This window comes from Numida meleagris, chromosome Z (genome assembly GCF_002078875.1).
Source record: "Numida meleagris isolate 19003 breed g44 Domestic line chromosome Z, NumMel1.0, whole genome shotgun sequence".
Classification (NCBI taxonomy): Eukaryota; Metazoa; Chordata; class Aves; order Galliformes; family Numididae; genus Numida; species Numida meleagris.
In genome coordinates, this window is record NC_034438.1 from 61,845,031 (window position 1) to 61,870,597 (window position 25,567).

At 36.1% G+C, this 25,567-nt stretch overlaps 1 protein-coding gene across 10 annotated transcripts in view; it reads left to right on the forward strand.

Annotated features, from left to right (window-relative positions):
- Window positions 1–25,567, forward strand: part of EDIL3 (EGF like repeats and discoidin domains 3) — a 273,821-nt gene that overhangs the window by 127,709 nt on the left and 120,545 nt on the right. For 9 of the 10 annotated variants that reach the window (XM_021380111.1, XM_021380103.1, XM_021380106.1 and 6 more), the window contains one exon: window positions 13,312–13,440. The exons of the other annotated variant lie outside the window; for it this stretch is intronic. In XM_021380111.1, the coding sequence (XP_021235786.1) occupies window positions 13,312–13,440 (129 nt within the window). The remainder of the gene's footprint in view (window positions 1–13,311; window positions 13,441–25,567) is intronic. 10 annotated transcript variants of the gene reach the window in all.

The following is a 25,567-nucleotide window of genomic DNA, read 5'->3' on the forward strand; positions in this document are numbered from 1 at the left end:
ATATCCTGTTGTGTAAGGATTAACTTATAGATCTGCCTGGATTTAGGCAGGTTGGATATCAACTTCAGTGGGACAAAGTGCCAAAGAAAGCTCTCTTGCACATGACAAAGTGGAGAGCATGTCAGAACTGTGTAGATGTAATACTTTTGTTAATTTCAGGCTCCTTTGCAACCAATTTTATAATCAGATAAGTATGTTATATTTTGTGTTGTAGATGCATAGGTTGCATTATGTGAAGTAGGAGTTCATCTAGTGATGGGAAAAACAAAAAGACATTGTAGATCAATGTAGCATATTTTACTGAATGAGCTGAAGTGGTCAGGTAAGATAGGTATTCAGACGTGAGCTTCAAGTCTGAAACAGCATTACTGTATTGATCATGATCATGGATATGTGTAATGCTATTACACTGCTGTGGGTTTGTCCTGCATCAAAGCCCAGGAAGTATTTAAACTGGTAAGTAATGGAACTGCAAATGGAATTAAGTATCCTGGAGGACCAAGAGTAGTGTTTAAAACAGAGCTGAATTTTGAATTTTGCTTTTTCTCCATCTGATCTGTCTTACTATAAATCTTTGTCTCACCAGCTACTCAGCTGAGTCCTAGTTTCCATCTAGATTAATATGTTCCTGTGTTGCACTGTATTTGCTGTTATTCTGCCTACTGCTAATGCCACCAGTACCAGTACCAAGCAAAAAATACTAGCTCTCCCAAAATACCTCAACTTTGGTGTCAGTCCAATTACCTGGTATGGGATTAAATAATTTGACTGTTTGACTAGCTGTTTCACTGTGGTTTTGAGAACATTCTTAAGTCTATCCTAACTTGAATAGTAAAAAAATGTTGATATTTGTGTTTTAAAAAACACTCAGAGATTGTTTGCTGTTAATGTTGACCAAGATAAACAACACTCTGTGAAATGTATCACTGAAAGCAAGATCAAGATGTAGTTCCTAACATAAAGAGATGAAAAATGGTCTTAGGGGCATAGAAATAATCAGATTTACTAGGGATGTGTGGATTTCTGCACGTACACACCAACTTCTTAGACCTTCTTTTGCAGTAACAAGTATCTGCCTCTTCATTTACATTTATTAATTCTCATGATTGTTCTAATTGACTGTCTTTTCATATGCTAATGACCATTTGCCAGAGTCAAGGTCTTCCTTTATACTTTTATCTTACAAAATGAATAGGTTCTTTTTTGTTGTACATTCTTTTGAAGCCTTTACTACTGTAATTAAAATGTATTTAATTTTTCCTATCTGGAAGTCTTTTAGATAAACAGGATATAACCTCAGTACATAAATGCCCATTATTGGGTTTAAATTAAAACACCATGTAGTATTCAGCTATATTCTGCTGTGTCATGTAGTTTTATCTACATGGTTGTAGTGTTTCAAAATATTATTTGGGAAATAACTGATTTTGTCGCTTTCCTGGTACTTATGTAAAACTGTTGATTTCGGTAGTGTTCCTTCTGATTAAATACTATGTGACTTCAGAAGTATGGTAAAAACATTTATATAAGCTTCCCTGTTCTGTAAAGTAATAAACTGCCAAATGATAATTATTAGTAGGCCTCATGATAAGAAAAACAAACGAAGCATTCCCAGTCCACTCCAGAAGTAAATATTCATTACTTACTCAAGATACAGCTTCCACTGGCTGCTATGGGAATTGAGCTTGTATGACAACTGTTCTGATAAAAATAACAATTACAGAAATATAACATGCTCCCATAAAAGTGTAGTTGTCTATTACTAAAAATGTTAAAATGAATTGAACCCTTATAAACTTTTGAGGTTACTTAAATTGTCATTGATAGAATAAGAAAATACTTGAAATTCATGAAGTTTTATTGAAATGACTTAGCAGCAAGAAAGAAGCTACAGCCTAAGAGCAAAACAATCTGAGTATAAACTTATATATTTACTTTGTGTAGAATACAATATTTTTACATTTAGTTGCAGAGTGTTAGTTCTTTACATCAGTATTACAAGTCTTCGTTACAACTATTCATGAATTTCATTAGTTTCAAGCTTTTTGCAATATTTCACTCACTTAAAACAATCCCTTCCATTTCTCTGAATCATGGAACAATGTTTATCAATTAATATACACTAAGGGAATCAGTTACAATTGTTCAATATCTAAATGTTCATCTTTTTCTATATTGACCTGGAATTTCTCAATTTTCTATTTTCTATTTCATCTTTTTTTTTTAAATTTTAATCCAGTCTTCTGGAAGAGAAAATCATTGTAATAATTTTATCTGCAAGACAGTAGAACTGGGCATTTTTGAAACAAAATACAAATCAATGATTCTGTCAAGTCAGTTTTCTTCTCTAGCCGCCCTTGAGTAGGGGCAAAAGGTATAATGTAACTTGTTTGTCATCTAGTCTTGTTTCTGTCTGCGTTTTTGGTAGCAGAATAAGATTGGTAACTTCTTAAGTACTTCCAAATGAAGAATTCATTTTAGGCTGTGGAGGTCATGCAGCAAGGAATATCCTCTCTGAAAATATGCAGAAAATTAATGTGATAGTGATTTTATTTTCATGGCATAGCATACTGGTGTTAAACCATGTCTTTCTGACCCTCGTTGCAGTGTCCACATTTTTCAAAGGTGGATGACCATGCTTGATTCTATCAACATTTTTGCTTCTATTTTTGGAAGTGGGAATGAGGTATGAGGAAAAAAAAAAAAAGAAAGAAAGAAAAGAGTGATGACCTAGCAAAGAAGGAAGAGAAATATGGCAAACAGTGACTGAGGACAGGACTTAGAATTCATGAGAATTTAGGGTAGGATACATGAAACTGGGAAATTTTGATGACAGCTGAAAAAATGCAAGGTGGTGAGGATATATTACCTCCATCCTACAACCTAAGGGAAGTAAATGACTGGAATGTAAGTTTCATCTATTTCACTTGGTTTCTCTTGTGATCAACTTTATGTCTTTTTGGTCTCTCTACATATTTTACATTTAGCAATTCTCTTTCATCGTTTTGTATTATTATTTTATATCCTAAGGATAACCACCCTCTGAGATTCTGTTCTCCTCTTTCCATGTCATTAGCACAACATTAGCAATTAGAACCTGAGTCATAGAAATATGAATAGAGTAAGTTGAGATTGTTGCCTTATTTAGTTCCCAGTGGAATTCTAAGCAAGTGGACTAACTGGATTTTAATCTATTTGCTGTTATAATTAAGGTTCACATTATCTTTTTAGTTCTTTCTTCCATTTTCCAGTTATCAGTGGAAAACAGGACCTCAGGAAAGGATAAGAGGTCCTGGTTGCTGGCAGTTTTAAAGTGAAGTGAAACAATGAAAACTGACATACACATATATGAGAATAAGAAAAGTGATGCTAAAAATGGCCCTGTTACACAGAAAACCCAACTGGCATTGGAGTAGGCACAAAACTGTATATAGTTTCCTTAATGCTAGCTATCTTTTACTTAGGCAGCAGACAAATGTAATAAGTACACAGATGGATTTGTTTTAATTAAATAGAGAGCAGATTTGGGGAATTTATTTTAATGGAAACTCTATAGACAAACATTAGTGTTGTCAGGAGTGCACTTTTGAACTGAACCCTTTAATCACCCCAACTCACTGCGAAGGCTGTGGTGGTGTGCTCATACCTCAGGATGACATGGTTTGCATGTAAGAGCACTTGTGTGGAGAAGCTGTGTTGCTTGAGTGAAATTCACCATTCTGTATCTCTGCTCTAAAGCTTCTGGTTTGCTGATTATCCTCAAACAAAGTCCAAAGATCTCTCTTGAGATTTAGTGGCCAGCAGGTGATCTTAGTGATTCAGATTTCTCCAAAGCACTCAAAATGTAACTGACAAGCAGAAAAAGAGGAGTGAAACAATAAAAGATTTGTAAGTACAGGGCTTTTTTAAGATCAGATATTTTTTTGGAATTTTTTGGTGCCTGGTTATAAAAAAAAAATACATCTACACATCTTTCAGGCACTCCTTTCCACTCCCTACTGCCCACTATCTAAGCTGTGATCTTTAATGAGTATCAGTTTGAATATAAATTCGAGGAGCTCACGCAGGTAGGCCTTTTCAAAATAACACTGTCAAGCAGTTTAAGTACTTTTTGTGAGGTCAGTGCTGCTATTTACGTCACTGTGGTTTCATGTTTCTTCATCTAAACAACTTTCTCATATTTAACTCTACAGATAGCATCGCAGCATCACATCAGTGAACTGAACTGTGATGATATAAATATATCATTCACAATATACAATATTTCTCTGGGTTTTTTTTAACATAAATAGTTCTGCAAGTCTTTGCAAGAGGAAAAAAAAGCAAAGAATCAGAAAGATCAAGAAGCCAGTCTTTTCTCTTAAAAGTCTTCCATATTTTAAAACTTGTAGAGAAAAAACCAAATTGGCTAGACTAAATAAAGTGTCGCAACCAAGTCCCCACATTTAATTAAAAAAAATAATTCTGTCAATGACAGAAGTAGTGTCATCTGGGAGGAAAATGAAAATGCTGCTTTCTGAGTGTAAAGTTGGAAGAAGATGGAAAGGATACGAACCTGGACATTCTGTAAAGACAGCAGATTTTTTTTTTGGAAGACCAACTCCTGTAAAAGTGCATGCAGAGACCCAGAACTTACTATAGTAGGTTTATGAGATATCTGGGCAGAATAGAATTCTGTGGGCTTTATTCAAAAACATGTATGTAGGTGATGGAAGGGACAAACTATGGGGAAAAAAAAAAGCATTGAAAATGGAAGAAAGTTCTGAACTTGGAAGCTGAGGAGTATGTAAACAAATAATGAAGTGGAATTTGTGGAAAATGTCTTGTAGGGCATTAAAGATTTTTGGAGCATTTTCAAGTGTCACCATGTGCAGTATCACTGCCTAGCCTACTACATTGAGCATACCTCAAATGTGGGTTTAATCTATCTGTTCCAAGTAGATGGAAGGGTTAAGTAAGAAGCTTAGACTATTTTTTTAAAGTAAGACACTGTATAGCTATCAAATTTAAATAGCGTCTTGTCAGAAAATAGTTACTTGGATAAAATATATTGGCAGGTGGCTGGACAATCAATTTAAATTTCTCTGTAATAGAAATCCACAAAACGGAATCAGAGGGAAATGTGCTGAAATGACCTAAAACATTTCATACTCAGGGGGTGAACTTTAGCTTTTGCTGCATCCAGATGGAGACACCTTGATCATTACAATCAGCGCACTCCATTTGCTGCATTTAAAAACTAGATAAATATTTAATCACACTGCAATTAAGTCTAGATCATTGCCATTCATTTATAATGAATTATTTGATAGGACCTAATACAGTACTAATACACTTGTGAGCCAGGCTAAACAGATTTAAAAAAAAAAAGCTGGTATTTTAAGAATGTTAATGAGATACAAGATGTGAGTAACTTATTTATTTTTACTAGTTTCATGCATAAACTGAACTGTTGTATAACAACCAACTAATATAATCCATAGATTATATCCTCATAGATTGTGAAGGATGTTCTACCATGCCTATTCTTTTCAATTTAAAATAAGGAAATAAATATCTAGCTGTAACTATAATAAATGTTTTTTGTTATAAAATTAATTTGTCTTCTAACAGCAAAAGAAACTCAAAAGTGGCCAATTCCAGAAGGGATCAGTCTGAAATGTATTGATCTGTAGTAGTTGTGGGTATTTTTTTTCTTTGCTTTAGAAATGTTCAAGTATGCTGTGCAAGCAAGGATTTCTTATTACAATTTGGAAGAATTGAAGGATGAGGTACTTTAAACTGCATCAAGGTTGACTTCTTTGAGTTTTAGTTAAAATGTGCGATGCCTTTATTTTCTTGGAGCCGTGCCACGTGTGCACCAGTAAAATACAAGGTGAGCCATACAGTGCTTAGGAGTTTATGTAAATACTGAACCCAGACTGGCTTTTAAGGGCAAAAATAAACAAGTAAATAAAGAGTGAGTAAGAGCGCAAATACAGGACTGCAACATATTCATACGTTACTGAAGATGCACCCTGCTGCAGAATGAGCTTTTGACTAGAAGAAGCCATTTCTGTGATTATAGCCACTTCTGACAGAAGGTCAGTATTACATCTGCTGGGAACTCTCTCCTTGAATGTCCTTGGAACAGCACGTTGCAAAGCAAGCATTTCAGTTATGGTTGCAGTTTCAAGTAGTTCGCAAATATGTTGTTCTTTGCATCCAGGTATGTCAGTAATGTTCTCTGGAAGTGGTAGTTTCTTCTAAATGCAGACGTCATCTGCAGAATACATGAGCAGCAGATAAGTCTTAGCCGCAAAGTAGCTAGAAGTATGTGCGCTAGTGAGACCTGTATTGCAGCTGCTGGAGTGGATATGCCATACTTCTTTTCTTGAGCCTGTAGGCTGAGTTGAAAGTATGTATTCTGGTGTGATCTATCTATCCCCAGAACTCCAGAGATGCTGGGTCATTTTTGTCAAGTGGTTGAAATGGTCTCAATCTAAAAGTAACGTAACTCTCATACAGACGTACAGCTGTGGTCATTCAAAACCAGCCTCTATGTCAGGCAAGCCCTTCACAGTCACAATAATAAATTAATATGCAAAGTTGCAAATGTGGGTAAGATCATAGACCCTGAAAAGCTTTTGTTATATTCCTTCTCATTTTGTAAAGTTCTCTGTTGTTATTAACAAAGACATTCCTGTGGGTTTTGAGTGCTCATTTTTGTGTTTCTGTGGGAGGCAGACTCTTTAGAACCAGGTTGTTTTATATTTTGGGTTTGTATCTGACAAACTTTAAAGTCTAGAAGCTCACATTAGAAGGGCATAATTTTCAAAAATCCTTTTCAATTGTGTTTTGTAAAGGATGAAGAGGAATGAAATAGTTTGATATACTTTGGAAGGTAGTCCCTCATTTGTACATGTACATGTGGTATAAGCATCTTTTTTAATGGTGTGGAGAAAGCATATAATAGAATACAACCTTAAATGATCCAGCAACTAAGCTCATCTCAAATATTTATAAAATATATAGTGCATATTTTCAGTTGTTCCCATTTGGGGATTTTTCAGCATTCTTATGAAGTTGCAGGAACTGATGGGCTGCAGCAATGCAGTACTGGATTACCTGGACAATACTTCAAATTCAGCGTTATAGTCCCAAAAGTCATCCTGGGTAGATTCTTCCCTTCTTGATCCCCAGAAGCAAGGATGTTAATCCTTCCCACAAAGGTGGAAGAAGTCACCTGCCACTGACTTTTTCATGTGTTTGTTTCAAAATATAAGAAGTCTTTGTAAATAAACTTTGTCACAGTACAGAAAGCACTTAAAATGTTAAAGAGAAAAGAAAATACTTCAAACTACTGATGTTCAAACCTAAAGATAAGGTAAAGGTAAATTTAGGTTGAGTATAAGGAAGATGTCTTTTACGGTGAAGGTAATGAGGCACTGGAATAGGTTGCCCAGAGATGTGGTTGATGCCCTGTCCCAGGAGACTTTCAAGGCGAGGCTGGATAAAGCCCTGGGCTACCTCATCTAGCTGTGGTGTCCCTGTTCATTGCAGGATTGTGGGACTGGATGGCCTTCAGAGATCCCTTCCAACTCTAAGGATTCTATAATTCTGTATTAAAACATTGTCAGAGACTGCTGATGAACTGAAAAGAGAGCAAAAGAAAGATGGGATTGACATTCCTATAAATCCAAGAGGAACATAAGAAACATTAGTTGTATAAAGGCAAGCAGATTGAGAGTATTTTTCTTTTACAATGAAATGTAAAAATGTCATTTGATAGCTTTTATTAGTTTGAGGATCACTCCAATATTTGTTTTTATTTTCTTTGGAAATTACCATATTATGAGTGTATCATTATCTGTTAGTCCTACTTTAATAATATTCCACAAAATAAATGAAGCAATTAGCTCTGTAGGTAGCAGAATCTTCTTCTTGATGTGTATCAGTGTCAGTATCTAATTTAGTGTTTTTCATTGAAATTGCATTATTGCTATTATTGCTATGTGAAGAGAAGATAGATAGATAGGTGTCATCAGAAGTGTTAACAATTGTAAGTGTGATCATTTGGTGTGTGTCACTCCTCTGGAGAATATTTTTTTTTCATTTTTTCCCTTCGTTTTCATATTCCTCATCTAATCTCATCTTTGTAAGAAAAAATGGCTGTTTGATTTTTGATCTTCCTGTTTTAGCACAGCAGCAAGAACACTTTTGAGGGAGTCAGTCTTTAAGGAAGACCTGCAGTGGTATTTCTGAATCTCTCTCCCACCAAAGCAGCAGGATTTTACATTTGTAAAAAATTCTTATTGTGTTTGGTGGAAGCTTGAGAAGTGGCTTATTTTACAGATAATTGTCACTGAAATGGGGAGTAATAAGGAAAAGAGTCATTTTGGTGTTTTTGTTGTTGCTGTTTGCTTCTTCCTTTTACTACTTCAGCTACTTTCTGATTTCTCATATTTCACTAAACTAATGTCACTATGCTTTGAAGTTTTGTAATATTTGAGTCCTTAGTGGAGATTTATCAGAAAAAGCATTTGTAGCCTTTTTTTAGTGCACATCAATGCATTTCATGAGATCTCAAGTTTGTGTATTGTAACCCTGAATATCAGCACACCATGTCCTTTCAGACAAGCTCTGTGCTTTTTACTGATCAAGTTTGCACTGGGGATGCAGCTGTGTGTAGCTGTTGGTGTCTTTAGCTGGGTGAACTGTGCACTTTTCCATCATCAGTGCACAGGAATCATAACCTTTTTTTCCTTAAACCCCAATGCATCCTGGACACTTAAAAGGGACAACTAGTGTCGTATCTCATATCTTCAAAGTTAAGCAGACAAAAAGCCTTTACAGAGACTAAGGTTAACCCAAAGTAAATTAATCTCTCATTTCCCTCTCATTTTGCAGGAGAGACACTGTGTGCACATTAGATCCTGAGCATCAGATCCCTTGTTCTTCTGGTCCTTTCCCATTGCACTGTGTAGCTTGCTTCTGTAGATACACCTAGTCTGTAGTAAAATTAGCTCACTTACCAAGTAATAAAAATGAGAACAATAAAAAGTTCATGTAATTATACTCACTTAACACATATTAAAGTGTGCTTTTCAAATGTTGATGAAACCTGGGTTTTGTTTGTTTTTGTTTTTTTTTTTTCCCCTCAATACTGGTAGACAGTGCAGGAAAAGAAAAGTCTTAAAAAAAGATGCTTCCTTGAAACTGTCAGGAGAAATGTTAGAAAGATATTTGAACAGTTCTTTGTATTGCTTCAGAAGAATTTGAGTTCCCTAGAAGACAGAATGAGGCAACAATTTTCCTGTACTGTCTTGTTCACTCTGTATGTTTTCACTGTAAAAAATTACTTCCTTTTTAATGAAATGAAAACTCTCTTGCTTTCCTACCTTCTCTTGTTATAGATAAACAAATGGTCTCTTCCAAATATGTAGTTATTTCTTCAGTATTGCATTATAAAAGACTGCTTTTATGAAGTTTTAATTGGCTGTACTTGTCAAAGAAGAAAACAGATGACAGAGATCTGCCTTGAGCCCCACTGCAACTAAGTACTGAGGATGCATTTGCTTGATTTCTCCATCTATTAAAATATCAGAGATTTAGTCAGGGCATCTGAAAAATCTAAAACCTGTTATGCTCTAAGTTAACTTCAGTATTTCTCTCAAAAACAGAGTGTGATTTCAACTGAATAACAGAATGATGTATTTTGGAATATACTTATTTTGGCTAATACCCCTGTAAATGCACAAAAGGGCTCAAAGAGAGTAGCAAAATGAATAGATCTATTGCTTTTAGTGGACAATTAATCTTGTTGACATTACTTTATGTGAGCAAGGATAAAAATGCCTGGAAAGCATACCATTGAATTCCAGTGCTCATTAATATTGGTCAAATGCTGTTCTCTTTGTGTTTGAAGCTACTTAAAGATTACCTGCAGAAGTATTACAGTGCTATTGATTTAGAAAAACAAATCCCTGAAGCCCACTGTTCTTTAAAAAAATCAGTTGACAAGGGTTTTATTTGTTTGTTTTTCAGTAAAGAAGGATGCTTTCAAACTTACTGCTATAGATTTGAGTAACTGAGAGTATTAATCAGATTGTCAGGGAATTAATTATCCAGCATTCGATATGTTGTTACTTAAAAGCTCAAGAAGTTAGATGGCAGCTCTTATCATGTGGCAACAGTGCCTAGACTGTACCTATCATTTTTAGTGTTTAAAATGAAATGATTGCTGGGTGAGGACCCAGATTCTTCAAGACACTCAAACCATTATGACTTTACATGTTATACAGGGTATGTGATTGACACGGGTTAAAAAAATAAATAAATGATATTTTTAATGATTCATACAACTTAAAAGTCCTGAAGTCTTTGGACACTGGTACTGCTGAGAATTAGGAGAAATGATGTATGATGTTGCAGACTTTTTTTCAGTTTCAGTCATTCATTCTTTAAAAATGCAGATGAGTCTAACCCATGTCATTTTTACGAAATGAATATTAAGTAGTGAAAATTAGGTGATTTTTATTAACTGCTTTCAGTGCATTGAATTAGTATGTTTTGTTGCTCACGAAACCATTTTTGAACCACCAGTTTCTATTAATAAGAAAAAAATTCTCAACATTTATATTCAAAATACTGTTGTTATGTGTTTATGACCAAACGACAACTACAGTCAGTCAAAGCACATTCATGCCAGTGTTTTTTGGTTTTTTTTGCAGTTGGAAAGTGCTGTAGAAGACTAAGATCAGATATAAGTACTGGCATACACCAGTATATTTATTACTGTGCTGCTCGCTTGACCTTTTAAGCCTTTGTACTTTAGAGTGGTCTGAGAAAATGCAAAACCTAAGGAAAATCAATGGAAGTATGCTGAACATGTGCTTAACAAGCCATATGGAGAAAGCAGCAAGCAAAATGAGAAAATAATTGTTAAAAGATTTATTGTTCTATGAAGATTAGAGTTCCACATGGATAGAAATAATTAACATATGGGGCTACCTGCAGATACTCCCCAAACTGCAGCACTGTGATAAAGACTTGAAAAAATATGTAGTCCATATTCACTGGGAGACAAAAGATAAAACAGACTAAGTTTTTCCTTCCCGAAGTATTACAGAGGAGAAATAACATGAATAGAAGTTGTAAAAGTTGGAAGCTATGAATCTTATTTGACCTTCCAATAGATTAATATATACTCTCTGGAATGAAACATGTAGTATACCACTATATTTAAAGTGTAATGGAGAATGTGGGTGGAAAAAGCAAACATGGCGACAGTCAATCTCTCTTCCTTTTGGTCTTAATGATTATTGGTGGAGTTTTCTTGCTATTAAGTACACTTAAAATAGACTGATAGATATTCATGTATATTCATGATATTAATTTTATTTATTGGATTCAATGGGACATAGTCTATGTTTAATGAAGTGCATAAGAGTAATTTCTGCAGGATTGTGTCCTAAGTTACACTAAAGGCAAAGTTGTAATAGAAGCGTGTACACGGTTAGTTTCTCAAACTGACACAAGCACAGAATGACACAAGCAATTATATCTGTAGAATATCTTCTGACAAACTTGTCATTCTGATAATTTTTGTCCTCTGCAAATTAATGTTTTCTCAGGTAATGTAGTTTTCATGAGGTGATATTCTGAATATATGCTATGGCTGAACATCTGTTGAACTTCGGGTTTGTAATTGAAAACTTAAATAGCCAGACTCTGAAAAACATTAAACGTAGAGCTTTTTTAAACTTAAATCATTCAATTCCCAGCGCTGATTGTCAGTAAATTATGCTGTGGAAAGAACTTCATGTCTTGTTTTGTTTTTTTTTTTAAACATGATTTTAAGTGGATGAATAATTATTACATTGCAATTCAGCAAATGAAGATTATCACCTGAGTACATAGCAAAGGTTGCAAATAATATAGTTAATACTGAATTTATAAATCTTTTCACATACTAACTTGCATATGAAGCTTTCCAGTCAGTGATTACAGGTTCTTTAAAATGAGGTTGGAAAATTAATTCATCAAAATGCTAAAGTGTTTTGTTCTGCTAAGAGGCTACAAATATGAGGGCTGCTCCAAAAGTACTGCCTCCTATTTCATGATGTTGGCTCACAATGTCAGAGGCAGCTGTTGGTGGTATGGAACTAGAGGTTGAACCTTCCCACCAATATTCCATTACATTTTGTTGCTGCGTGACAGATAGCCGTGGAGGGACAGTCTGAAAAAATGAAGTCTGACACGGAACTGCAGATTAAGCAAAAGTGCGTCATTGAATTCTGAAGAAATGGCACCCACTGACATTCATCAACACTTGCTGAACACTTATGGAGACCAACCAGTGGATTTGAGCGCAGTGAGGTGGTGGGTGGTGCATTTCAGCAGTGATAATTGTGACAGTGGGTTACCACCACTGGTGCAGATTGTTACAAGTACAGTCTGCAGGCTGTTAATTGCTGGAGAACATGCATAGTTAGTGGTGGTGACTGTGCTGAAAATGAGTATTTTGTAGCAGAGAATTTGTTCTAATAGTATAATTGTGCTTTTTGTATCTGTTGTCATTTCCATGGAAATAAATAGGAGGCATTACTTTCAGAGCAGCCTATATAACATTGATAAGATAATAAGGTGGGACAGGTTTTTTACACGCACCATTAACAGATTAATCTGTAGACCTAAAGGCATGTATAGTCATTGCGAACTTAGCAAATTAGATCTCACTGCTGAGACATAATGTATCCCAGCATGTGGCTAGTTGGGGAAAAAAAAGTGAAATTCATTTAGAAGAATTTTTTTAGAACATTTTGAAAATGCATTTGCTGAAAAGGTACTCTGTGGAAAAGAATAGTTGGTTTAGTAACTTAACTGCTGGGCCAGGTAGTTACATATTTAGATTGACACACGAAGGCATAGCAAAGATCTCACGCTTGACACGTAGTGATTACTCAGGGATATTGTACATGTCACTCCGTACATGATAGGCACATTTGATTAATACATATTGGCACAGTGGTATAAAAGTTAGAATGCCTGTTATCTTTAATAGGAGTGCAAGATTTAGCTTCTCTGTCTCCTGTCTTCTCTTACATTAAAAAATAATGTTATGATTAATGAGTAGTGACATGCTTCATAATTTTTCTTGTTCGTAAAAATCTGTGCTGGCAAGCTATCTGAACTAAGTGAAGGATATATTTTAGTAGAATATGGAGGTCTACATGAGGGATTTTATTTCCTTAATGAGTGTAAAATTATGGTGTTTTTTATTATATGTTTATATATGCTTATCTTCTTTTGTTTTATTCTATCTCTTAGGACCTTGCCTTCCTAATCCATGTCATAATGGTGGGATGTGTGAAATTAGTGAAGCATACCGGGGCGACACATTCATAGGATATGTTTGTAAATGTCCAGAAGGCTTTAATGGGATTCACTGCCAGCACAGTAAGTTCCACATGGTAACTTTTATGTATTTATGGACAGAAGCCTTTTTATTAGCTTGCAGACTTGAGGATCAACACTGGATCTCACTTTCTCAAATCTTTGTCCTTTATTTTGTGATCAAGCTAATACTGTTGAATACTCTTACTACGTTCAGAAAATGATGTTATTTCCAACTTACTTGACATAAGAGTGTATGCTTTATGTATATTGTAAAACATTGCAAGCAAATGAAACTGCATTTAGTATGGATTTAATAGAAGGCATTATTTGAAACAGTAGAGATCTCCTTTTTCTGTTGGAAATGTCTGTGGATTTGTTTTGATTTATGGTATGCAAATGTGGAAAGGATAACAGAAAAAAAAATTGTGTATAAATACACCTACATCTTTCTTTACCTATGTATTTATACAGTAAGAATAAATACTTTGAATCATGGTATCTAAATCTAAGGGTAGAAGTTCCAAACTTAAATAGGGTTTATATTTAATCATGTTTTAAATGCAATATCTGGACATCTGTTTTTTCCTTATAATTTATGTGAAGAGTTTCTCCTACTTTCAGATAAGATTGTTAAGATTATGCAATTACAGAACTGGAAAGTAGCAATATTAAAAAAAAAAAAAAAAAAAACACTGTCAGATTTTGATATTCACTCATGAGAAGAATGAGTTCACAGGGTAATCATGATGGCAAACCATTGCCTGCCTTTAAACTACATAGCCAGGAATTAAGGAGTCTTCAGAACAGGAAAGCAGGCATGATTATGTCTGACTGTAAGTCAAGGTTATACCAGCCTGAAAGTTTCACCTGGGCTAAATTGTGAGCGCAGTACCTTGTTGTTCCTGACCTTTGGCATCTGCATGTATTTTACAAGAATCTGTTTGCTGATAAGTGAAGAAAAAGTGATTAGAATGTGGCCAGACACAAAGTTGTATATCAGCCCTTGTGACTACTCTTGGTAAGGGTGGAGCAAACAGTTTCTGTGTGCCATTGTTGTCCAAGTCATATGAAGGAACATCATCATGTGACCTAATGTTCTCAGGCACACTCCATCATAAGACGAGGCTCATAGTCAACGCATGGTACAGTGTGTAGTGTTCTACTACTTTTAAATGTCAAAGAGGTGACCTTTATTAAGGATGCCATGAAGTGAATAACACTTCAAATTTTCATCAAGCAAAATGAATGCTTTAGCCTGTGTTGTCCAAAAAAATTGCATGTTACCTACTTGATGAAAAAAACATGCAGTAGTGAATTATAGGATTAATCATAGCTGTTTACTGGGTCCCTATATCCTTTTAAAAATATTCAAGTGTGTAAAAGTAGCTACTGTGATCCTCCTGATAATCAGTAAAGTACACTCACACTAATTTCAGAATAAAGCAGAGTTCTCACATGGGTGATCCAAATTCACTATGGGGAGAAGACAGCAGCTAATGGAATATCCAATAAGATAAATTTATGTGAAAAGTTAGTCTCTGGGGGAGAATGAAATTCAGTCCTTTTCAGAGAGTCTGATTTAAGATGTGGTAATAAACCATATGCAATATATAGATGTTCAGGGTGTCTCTAAGGATGTCAGCTATGAGAAGCAGAGGAGAACATGACTTTAATAAGGAAGAATCTCACTTCCAGTGGTGCATTTAATGTAACTCTTTAATATGATATCTCTTTAGCTTAATTCATGAAGTTCCTTTTATATGAGTTCCTCTACTTCATAAAGTTCAGCAGTTCAGTTCTGAATTCATTCTAAATCAAATAAGAAGTCTGTCAAACTAGATCCATCATTAAAATGACCTCACTGAAAGTCATGTATCTTCATCTAAATGGTTAGGATATCCAGAAATCATGTTATACTCTCTTGTGCAAGGTTTCTTATCTCAGACTTCTTTCACGTCTAAGATTCTGTTGCTAAATCAATTAAGTTAAGTGATTGATTTTGCAATCAGGATACATTCCCAAAGCTGGTATTCTGTCATTCTTACCAACAAACATCCTGTCAATATTTCTGAGGCTCCTTGACCTTTTACCCACATAAATAATTAATATATAAATTATAAAATAGATCATTAGCAAGTTCACTGATTTCATAGTATAGATTTATTGCAAAAACAATGTTGATTGTCAGTGGTTATCTATTCCTCAGTGGCAAGAGGTCTCACAAGGATAGGATAGGAAAGACTAACCTGGGGAGATTTTTATGGAGATGCTTAAGAAGCTGCTTCTGTATGACAGTCTGGCTTTCAAACATGCTGTTGACAGTATCTAATGACAAGGAGAGAGGAATTTGCAAAAACTTGCTTGAGGCAAAAAGGCAAGTCTCCCTACAGTCTTTCTACACCGAGAAAGCAGCTCTTCCATAGAGTAGCTCAGAGCACTTAAATTCCTGAAAGTAGCATAAAACTCATGCCCAGAAGGACTGGGGTGTATTCCCTGAGTGTGATGCTCATTTTTTAGGGCAGCAGGTAATGTTTTCTTCAGGATCATGCTGACTGGAAGACACTTAGTCTAGCTTATGTGGCAGTGTTTTGGTAGCAGGGTGCAGCAGGAGTGGTCTGTGTGAGCAGAACCCAGCAGTGCTCCATGTCAGAGCAGAGCAGCTCCAGCTGCTCCAGCAGGGACCTGCCACTGCCAGAGTGAGCTGTGAGCGATGCTGGGTGTGCTCTGGGTGAGCAGAGTTAAGGGAGGAAACATCGCAGTGTGACAGCAGCTGGGAGAGGAGTGAGCAATGGGAGAGAAGCGGCTCTCCATGCACTGAGGGCAGTGCAGGAGGAGGGCAGGAGGTGCTCCAGGTGTGGAGCAGCAGCTCCCTGCAGCCCAGGAGAGGCCTGTGGAGTAGCAGGCTGTCCCCCTGCAGCCCATGGGCACCACACAGAGCAGATCTCCCCATGCAGCCATGGAGAATCCCCCGGTGCAGCAGCGGATGAGGCCTGGGGGAGGCACTCCCCATGGATACTCCCATAGGAGCAGCCCCATGCAGGAGCTACAGCCTGAGGAGAGCAGCCTGCGGTGCAGCAGGAGGGTGGGGAGAGCTGCTGCCTGTGGGACTCCCATGTGGGATTAGTTCACAAAGGACAGCATCCCGTGAGAGAGTTGCCACGTTAAGAAGTGGCAGAGAGTGACCATGTAGGACTAGCAGCGATGAAGTGTGAAATTGATGGATTATTCACAAACTTAAAAAAACAAACACACAAAAAACCGTAAAACAGAGTAAAATAGGAGGGCTGCTCCAAAAGTAATGCTTCTTATTTTATTAAATTGGCCCATGATGTCAGATGCGGATGTTGATGGTATGACAGTACCACCTTCCCACCGATATTCCATTACATTTTGATGCTGTGTGACAGATGGCAGCAGAGGGATAATGAATCACAGAATCTGAGAATTTGTTTGCATTGGAAGGGACCCTTGAAGGTCATCTAGTCCAACACCCTTGCAGTGAACATGGACATCTATAGCTAGATGGAAGTGTGTATGAAGCAAAGGTGTGTCATTGAATTCCCCCACATGGAAAAAAATTGCATCTACTGACATTCATTTAAGCTTGCTGAACGCTTATGGAGACCAAACAGGGCAGGTAGCATAGTGAGGCATTCCAGCAGTGGTGACAGAGGCAGGGGTTCACCTCTTCTGGTACAGATTGTTATGAGCATAACATGCAGGCTCATGTTCAACACTGGTGAAAATGCACAGCATTTTCTATAGTCATGGTGGTGACTATGTTGAGAAATAGTGTTCTGTAGCTGAGAATTTGCTCTATCAAACTGTGTTATTGTGCTCTTTGTATCTGTCATAGATTCTATAGAAAGAAATAGGATGCATTACTTTCAAAGCAACCTGCGTAGATAATACGCATTATTGTGATTATCAACAAAATATGTCAAAGTGTGTCTGCCACTCAACTAACTGAAATAACAGAGAGGTCCAACCTCAAAAAAATACCGTTGGAAACAAAAAAGAGTTCAGATTTAAGTATTTAGTTTGTTATTTTATATTCTGTTGATCATTAATGCAGCCAGCCACTACTAAATGCCTTGCACTCTAAGAGGATTAAAGCTTATTAAACAAACACGTTTGATAATGTAAGAAAGCTCTTCCGAGTGTTTTTCCAGCATTCTCTGCCTTCTGTCTCCACGGCCTAAATGATTTGTGGTATTCGCAGCTGTCACGTTAATGTGTTGAGAAACTGCACAGCTTGGGGGTGGGGCATGTGGCAGAGCATCAGCTCACATTTTAGTAGTATGCTGAGGCATCATTCCTAGTCTGCATTGGGTACTGTCTCTTACTTCGTGGCTGCAACAGGAAGGGCCAGTTGCCATGAATCTGGCCTAGTTGAGATCATGCGTAATCTACACCTTTTTTTTAGTAACAAATTCAAACACAGGAACCTGCCCATCTACTGGGGAAGATATATATGTGAGGAAGCTGTAGAACATCCTGTGGCATGGATTTTGTTTGTTGTAATGAGCGGGTACTCTTGCTAAACCACTTCCACCTGCAGTTTGGTGGTAGAGCAGTCCAGAAGCCATTCCCCACCAGCAGTTTGCATGCAGCTGTCTTGTTTTGGAGGCTAAAACCAATTGTATCTCGCACAGATGCAGCTTGTTTTGAGCCAGAAGGATCCTGAGCCATGTAGGCAAATTTAATGCACCAGGGTAGATGCAGATATACCATACTAGATGCTCACCCCATGCTTCTACTGATTAACACGCACTGTGACTTCTCTTACAATATAAGTTTAGGTTTAGGGAATTCTAAATCTAACTGAGGTATTCATTTTTATTTTTGTGTTGGTTTCTTTTGTTGTTGAAAACAACTGCAGTTTTAATACATTGTGTTATATAAAGTAGTAGTGATAGGCTACATGATATATTGATAGTAAGTTGCTCATAGAAGTATGTTGTAAGTAATGTACGCATCTAAGGATTATTTAGCTGAATTCTGAAAACTATTTCCACATCTGGGTAGTTGCTTAGATAAGAAATGTAGAAGGGTAGATATGCTTTTGCTTTCTCAGAAACCTCGAATTTTGTGTAATTAGAATGTAAGAGAAATCAAGTTGTTTGAAAGATATCTATAAGGTAACACCAGTAAAGAATTAAAAAGCGAGTAGCCAGTGATTACTGTTGAAGGAATAGTCCATCAAACGTTGTTCCTAAAATGGAAACTGTGTAAGGGAGCCAAATGTGGACCATGGAAAAGGCATAAGCAGTGGATGTAAGAGCAGTAGTGCTTGAGATGTCTGTTGCATTCATAGTAGTCTAGTAAAACATGTGTGTGAAACTGCCTGGAAAAAGGTAAAAAAAAAAAAAGCTGTTAGTTGAGGAACATACTGATACAGTTGTCAACTGAAAACAGGAAGATTTGATAATGAATCTTCTTACAACAAACGTATAGTGTGACTGAACGAGAGTGACAACAATTTGGGGGCTCTTTGAACTTGGGGTCTCTTTTGCCTGAAATCCCATTAAGTATCTTGGTAAAAGCAGTAGGCCTTGGGAAAAAAAACAGCCTTGGGGAAAGCCTTGGGGAAAAAAAAACAAACATTAAATCTCACGAAACGGGCCAACAATGGGTACTTCATAGACAGGGTCAGGACACTCTGCCATGAAGACAGAGCATAGCTTATCCCCTACTTAAAGATTGTAGTTTGTTCTGTAATGGCCAGAGATTGGCTTAAAATCTCAGGTAGGAAGTATAATACTCCTTCCTATTTTGTTTAATTCCTGTTAACTTTGGTTATGTAGTATTATTTATTCTTCTTATTCATAGAAACTTGAAATATATTTTTTTTATTCCTGTTGAACATCTGACCTCAACAATTTCCTGATGTGCTGAGTTCATAGTCTAACTACACTGTATATTTTTTAAAAAATCCCTTTTCAATTTCAAACTCATCTTTCAGAGTCGTAAATTATCTCTTTGTATTATACAAGTACAAAAGAAGATTCTTAGCACCTTCTGTACACCACTTATTATTTGGCATACATTTGTCATGTTACTGTCTGACTGTTTCCTATGCAAACAGTTTAAATAGTTTCCCTTTCTGTTTCATATGAGTTTTTGCAAGAGTTTTAAATGGTTTCTCTGTGACCTTCCTAAAGCTGTCTTTGTTATGTGATATATTTGACACAGCAACCCCTACTGAAGAAAAAGCTGAACCATTTATTGAGTGGAAGATTCTTACAGTGCTTTCTATGTTCTTTATCTTTCGTTTTGTTGGATGTTTCGCTTTTTCATTTTAACCCTAGCTGGATGTTGAGCTTGGCTTTTATTAAGCCTCCTAATTTGATGTCTAAGTTTCTTTTATAAGATACAATAGTGGGAGGAAAGGAGATATTCTCAATAGCTTTTGGATTTTATGGGGATGTTGGGCAGAGCAGTGGGATTCTTATGACCTATAGACTGACTGCACTATGCAATGACTGGTACCTTCGAAGAGATGTATGCTTCTGTGTTAGAGAAGTCACTTCGACTGTCAATAGCCATTATAAGCATCTTTAGTAGGAGGGTAATGATCTCTTCTCCTAATTACTGTCTTTCTTAAGGATTGCTATTATTTCACCATGGAAAGAAATTAGTGTCCCAAAGATACATGCATTGCTGTTTGATTATCAAAGGAATTTAATTTGTTCATGTTTTGCATTAAAAAGATAGCATGTGGAACATATTTTGCTCATACAGGTTCCCCTTTATATTTGAACTAATAATAAATTCTGGATACTGAATACTGAAATACTGAACTCTTTAAATTCAGTAATAGTTATCTTGCTGTAATGTCAACTTTACACATTTCCTCTTTTATAACATAAATATAATATCCTCTTTCAGCATGAGAATAACTGTTTATATTCCCTAATACACTACAGAAAATACTAGCAATGGTTGTTGATAAAACTGTATTCAAGCACATCTGCAAAAAACCCACAAAGATTCCCTTTTACATATTCAATAACTACATTGCGTTTTTGAAAGTGGTCTTACATGGCTTCATGAAATGAGAATATGAAGGAGTGTATTATGTTTATATGTGCTATTAAAGTCATTATGCACCAGAGAAATAGTACAATGAAATGATGAGTAGTTTGAAGAATTACAGGGAGCTCTTTAGTAGCAGAAAGGGAACTGGACACTGTGATTCATCTGGTCTCTTCCACTCCTTTCCATATTTTTTTTCCTACAACTATTTGTGTTTGGAGTTTATATTTCTGAAATATGTTACGCTTAAACAGATTTCATGTAAAGGCCTGATGATGCACTCATCATTCAAATTTCAATTTACATCAATAGAAATTTTATTCACTGAAAAGAGCAACGAGTGTAATATCTCTAGATATGTTATAATAAATGTTTATAATTTACTACTGCATTATTCCATGCAGTATATACTGTATAAATATTTTCAGTTTTCTTCAAGATTATACATTAAACAAGCAAAAGCTATTATACGGGACCTCAATGACATTTTATTATTTGGTGTTCTTTTTTTCTTGTGTACCCGTCCACACTTACAAAAATAGCATGTGCATTTCAGTTGTTACACAGGCGATACAGCATTGTTGTCATCACTGGAGAATACCATATTGAAGTAGATATTCTTTCCTTTCCTTTTCAGATCTTGAGTGAGGAAAATGTGCATTTGTTTCTACTTCACTTTTTTATTTACAAAATTCAATATTTTTGTTGATGCAGCTTTCTGGAAGTACGGCCTTTGCTGACTTTCATTTTGCTCAGTCCTAGCCTTCTCCATGGGAATAATCACAACACTATCCTAGCAAGTATTTGGTATCAGAAGACTCTACTAATGAAAACATACTTTAAATGGGAAAATACTGATTAGAAAAGCTAAACCATTTGTTAATGTAGTTCTATAAATAATCTTACTATTAATTTCAGTGATTGCAGATTCTTACCTTCAAGTTTGTCAGCTTGTCAAGTAGCCTGCTTTTTGCATAAGCCTGCTTACCATCTGTTTGTATGGCCCCATCTTTCTAACAGTGAAAGAATGATTACTACTGAGAGCAGTGTCCTTGGCTTTCTGCATGGTTAGAAGCCCTTTTCTGAAAGCTTTGAATGTGTGTACTTTGATACAGCCTTGAAATGCTAACTGACGTATAACACTGTCACAGTTGCAAATTGTCAGTTTCACAAGATTTCTTTAAGAAAAAATAAGCAAAAAATAAGCTCTTAAGACAGTGTGCTAACTATATTATTACACCTATAGCGAATTATTATCGTAATTTGTTAATATTTGCAACTCTGAACTAATAGGTAGTGCAGATGAATGACAGCAGAATTACGGATAATTAGAGGAAAAGCACAAAGAACTTGGAGATGAGCATATCATCTGTTCCCTCTTCTTGCTCCCTAGTTTTCATGCCCATTATAAGACAGTTTCAGCAATTGTGATGGTTTGGGATCAGCAGCAGCTTTAAAAGGAGGTTTGCTTTCAGTTGCTGTTGCAGTTGCAGATTCTTTACAGAGATACCCACACATTTGTGTGAGGAAGATAATAAAGATAAATGAAATCTTGAAATGAAATCTTATTATCTAAAAAGGCAAAGCTTATCACTTACAATTTTGTCACAGTGTGGTATAATCTGATCCATCTTTGTAGGAAGCAGCTGTTAGAAAACAAAGATGAGTTTTGTCATTTTTTTTTTAATTTTTCTTTTTTTGTTCTGCTGCAAGAACTGCTGTGCTGAACCATCTGTGTGTGTAGGTTTGTCAAGGATGAAGAATGAAAATATTGTATATACGTTATGAACATAGGATTGTGAAATTCTCAGTATAGAATTTTTGTATTTCCATTGTTCATTGAACTAGTTGAAAATTGTATGACCCACTTTAGTATTTGTCATTTGAATAATTCACATGGCATTCCAAAGGACTATGCTGGAAATTAAAAATAGAAAAAAAAAAAAAAAAGAAGGATCTATTGGGTTTTTTTATACTACAGACTCAATGAAGAGTTCGAAGAAGGCAAAGAGTACTTTAGCTGCTCTTTTGAAATTTTAAGTAGTCGTTATTCATATGAATCACTTTTGAGATCAGTGAGTTTATTTGTGAATAAATAATGTACAGATGGAAAGAAGAATATAGTTAGACCAATTACCTCTGAGTTCGAAACATGAAAAAAACAATGTGACTTCAAGTGCAATATATCTAGATCGTATTCTAATAGTATATGCCAATTTGCATTACAAGCGTATTCCCTTTGTATTTATAAGCTATCCCAAGGAAAACTCATGGTGCCATCACATTTACATGTGGATACCCAGGATATTCTTCTATCTTGCATTTATTCTGATGGATTAAATAACACAATTATTTCTGTAGGACATCTGATGAATGTTTTAGTTTAGGAGTGCATTTTAAATAAAAAATCTCCTTCTCATCTCCTCTCGGTATGCTTTGCTTCATGTGACAGAGTTGTATGAGAGCACAAGAACTGGATCCCTTTGAGCTGAAAATAATCTCAACTAAAATAGTCTGATAGTCTAAAATTCTTCATGTTGCACAGTAGGAATTGAGACAAAACATTTCAGCAAGAAAAGTCCACTCAATTCAGTCTGCTAACCAGCCTAGAACTTGTGCAGAGACACTATCCCTGAGATAAAGTAAATACAGGCATTGTATCCTCCACTCTAATCATCACAGCCTACAAATACAATCCTGTAAGGCCATACTGCTTTCAAATGCAGACATAACCTGCCTCTGCTTGAGTTTTTTTCCAGGTGCACTGCAAACCACAAATCATGTTTCTCTTCCGTTTTTTTTTTATTCTTAATATGTGATTTCAAGAGAGGCACTTGAGTTTCTGTTGTCTCATGATCTGAATTCTGGCCTGATTTTTGTTTAATCCTCTTGTGTGGCAGCCTGACACCTCCCTGAGAATATATGCCCATCAGACTCAGCAACCTGGCTTCAGTATAAATCACTAGCCTTGTGTGGAAGAGTACAAGTCAACCATGAGAAAGGATTTTTGGTGGGATTACATTATTGAGTTGGCTCTCTGTGTAGCAACACAGCTGCCAGGTCCTAGAGAAGGGGTGAGATAGGAATATGTAGAGGAGCATAAAAGTTGGAATTGATAGCTCTCCATTTCCATAGATGTTGTAGCTGACGCATATCATTTTCATGATTGCTCTTAATAAAAGCATGGATACTCTTCAGACTTTCTAGAGACGTTAGTTCTCGCTGTGATACTTTCTGAACAAGTGCTCAGATCTTTTGTGATTCCAGGTGTCAATAGCTGCTTATGATCTCAGAAGAACTTCTAGTTCCTGTGCTTGGGGATGAATGAACAAAAATAATAGCATTTAAGAATTGCTCTCTTACTAGAAAGAATTGAAAGTGGGTTGACACTGCATGGTCCAGAGGTGTATGTGTTACAGCATAGAAGAGAATTTAAATTGCTGCTTGCCTGCAAAAGATGGATAAGTTTTGTAATCTTGTCAGATGTCGTTTTATCCACAGTACAAGTTAGTAAGGCATCTTGTTCTGGAAATGTGTTTTATTTGATCCTTTCTTGTATTTAATAGTTGTTTATGCATACAGTTACTATACTCAGGCAGTTTTTAGAGTTTTATTAAAAGCAATATTCTCTTCCAGTACAAGTAGTTTTCATTGCTAGAAAGCAATCAGACTAAGTTTTCATCCATTCTGCTTTCTTTGACATTCATACTAAATATCAAAGGGAGTTTCAAAATAACACTACAGGAGAAGACATACAACAAAATGAAGGGGGAAAAAGTTAAAGATGAAGATTGCTTACTCAAATCTAAAATTTAAAGCTTACGGTCTCTGACATCATCTCAGTGCTGTAACAGAGAAAGAGGCTCCTCAGAAAAAATAAAGATGTTTTGCAGGGATTACACTGCCTGTAGCCCTAAGTTCTGATGGAGATGGTATCTATTAAGGCAATTCCTTCTCTGCTGAACAAAGTCTTGGAAAATGCTATAACCTATTTAGATAGGTCTTATTTGATGTGAGCATCAAACAAAGGTGACATTGCCTAGCTAGCTTCCATAAATACAAGCTCCAGTCCTGAGAGCTGTTTTTAGCTGCAGGACATATAACTCTCTGCAAGTCATGAAGAACAAGAAGATTGTATGTGCTCTGAGATAATAGAGCTGTCAGTCAGGTGAGACAGAAGTCATTACAATAAATAGTTTCTTTTATGTAGTAGATAGTCATAGATGATATGAGGAAACCGCTTCATGTACATTTTGCATCTTCTATGGGAAGCAAGATCTGGAATTCTTTTTCACTGTTGCAGAGGAAGCAAGAAAATTATTGTAGTCCAATAGATAAAGTGATTGGTAAGTGGTTAATAAATTCATGAATTTGCTAAATATTTCCTGAATTTGCTAAATATAATAAAAGCGTATACATGGCATGTATACTTAATGCATATATCACAGAATCATACGTTGGAAGGGACCTCTGGGGTTCACCTACCCAAACCCTCTATTCAAAATGGGATCACTTCTCCCCATGCTATGTCACCTGCCAACTTGCAACGAAGATGCTGAACGATATCAGACCCAGTAGAGAGCCCTGGGGTACACCACCAGTGACTTGCCTCCAGATGGACTTATTGCCAGGGCCTGGCCATTCAGCAGGTTTTCAGCTCATCTCACTGTCCACTTACCTAATCTGTACAGTGTCATTTCCAGCACAAAAATGCTGAGACACAGTGTAAACAGCCTTACCAGATTTGAAGTAAATAAAATCCCCTGCCCACCTGTGTCCACCAAGCCAGTGACATCATTTTAGAAATCTATGTGGTTGGTCAAGCATGATTTTCTCCTCATAAGTCTATGCTGACTACTTTGCATCACCATCATGTACTTGGAAATGCTTTTCAGGATGTTTTTTCCACTGCCTTCCCAGGTAGTGAAATGAAGCTGAATGGCTTGTAGTTCCCCAGGTCTTTCCTCTTGCTTTCACGTTTGTATACATAGAAACATAAGAAAATTTATAATCATTGTAAGGTTGAAGATCTACGTATTGTTAAAATAAACATGTTGGTTTGATAAAGATGTTAGTATCTAAGGCAGTTGGTTAATCATGCAGTAATTAATCCTTTCATTTAATAACCCTCCATACAAATGATTTATAA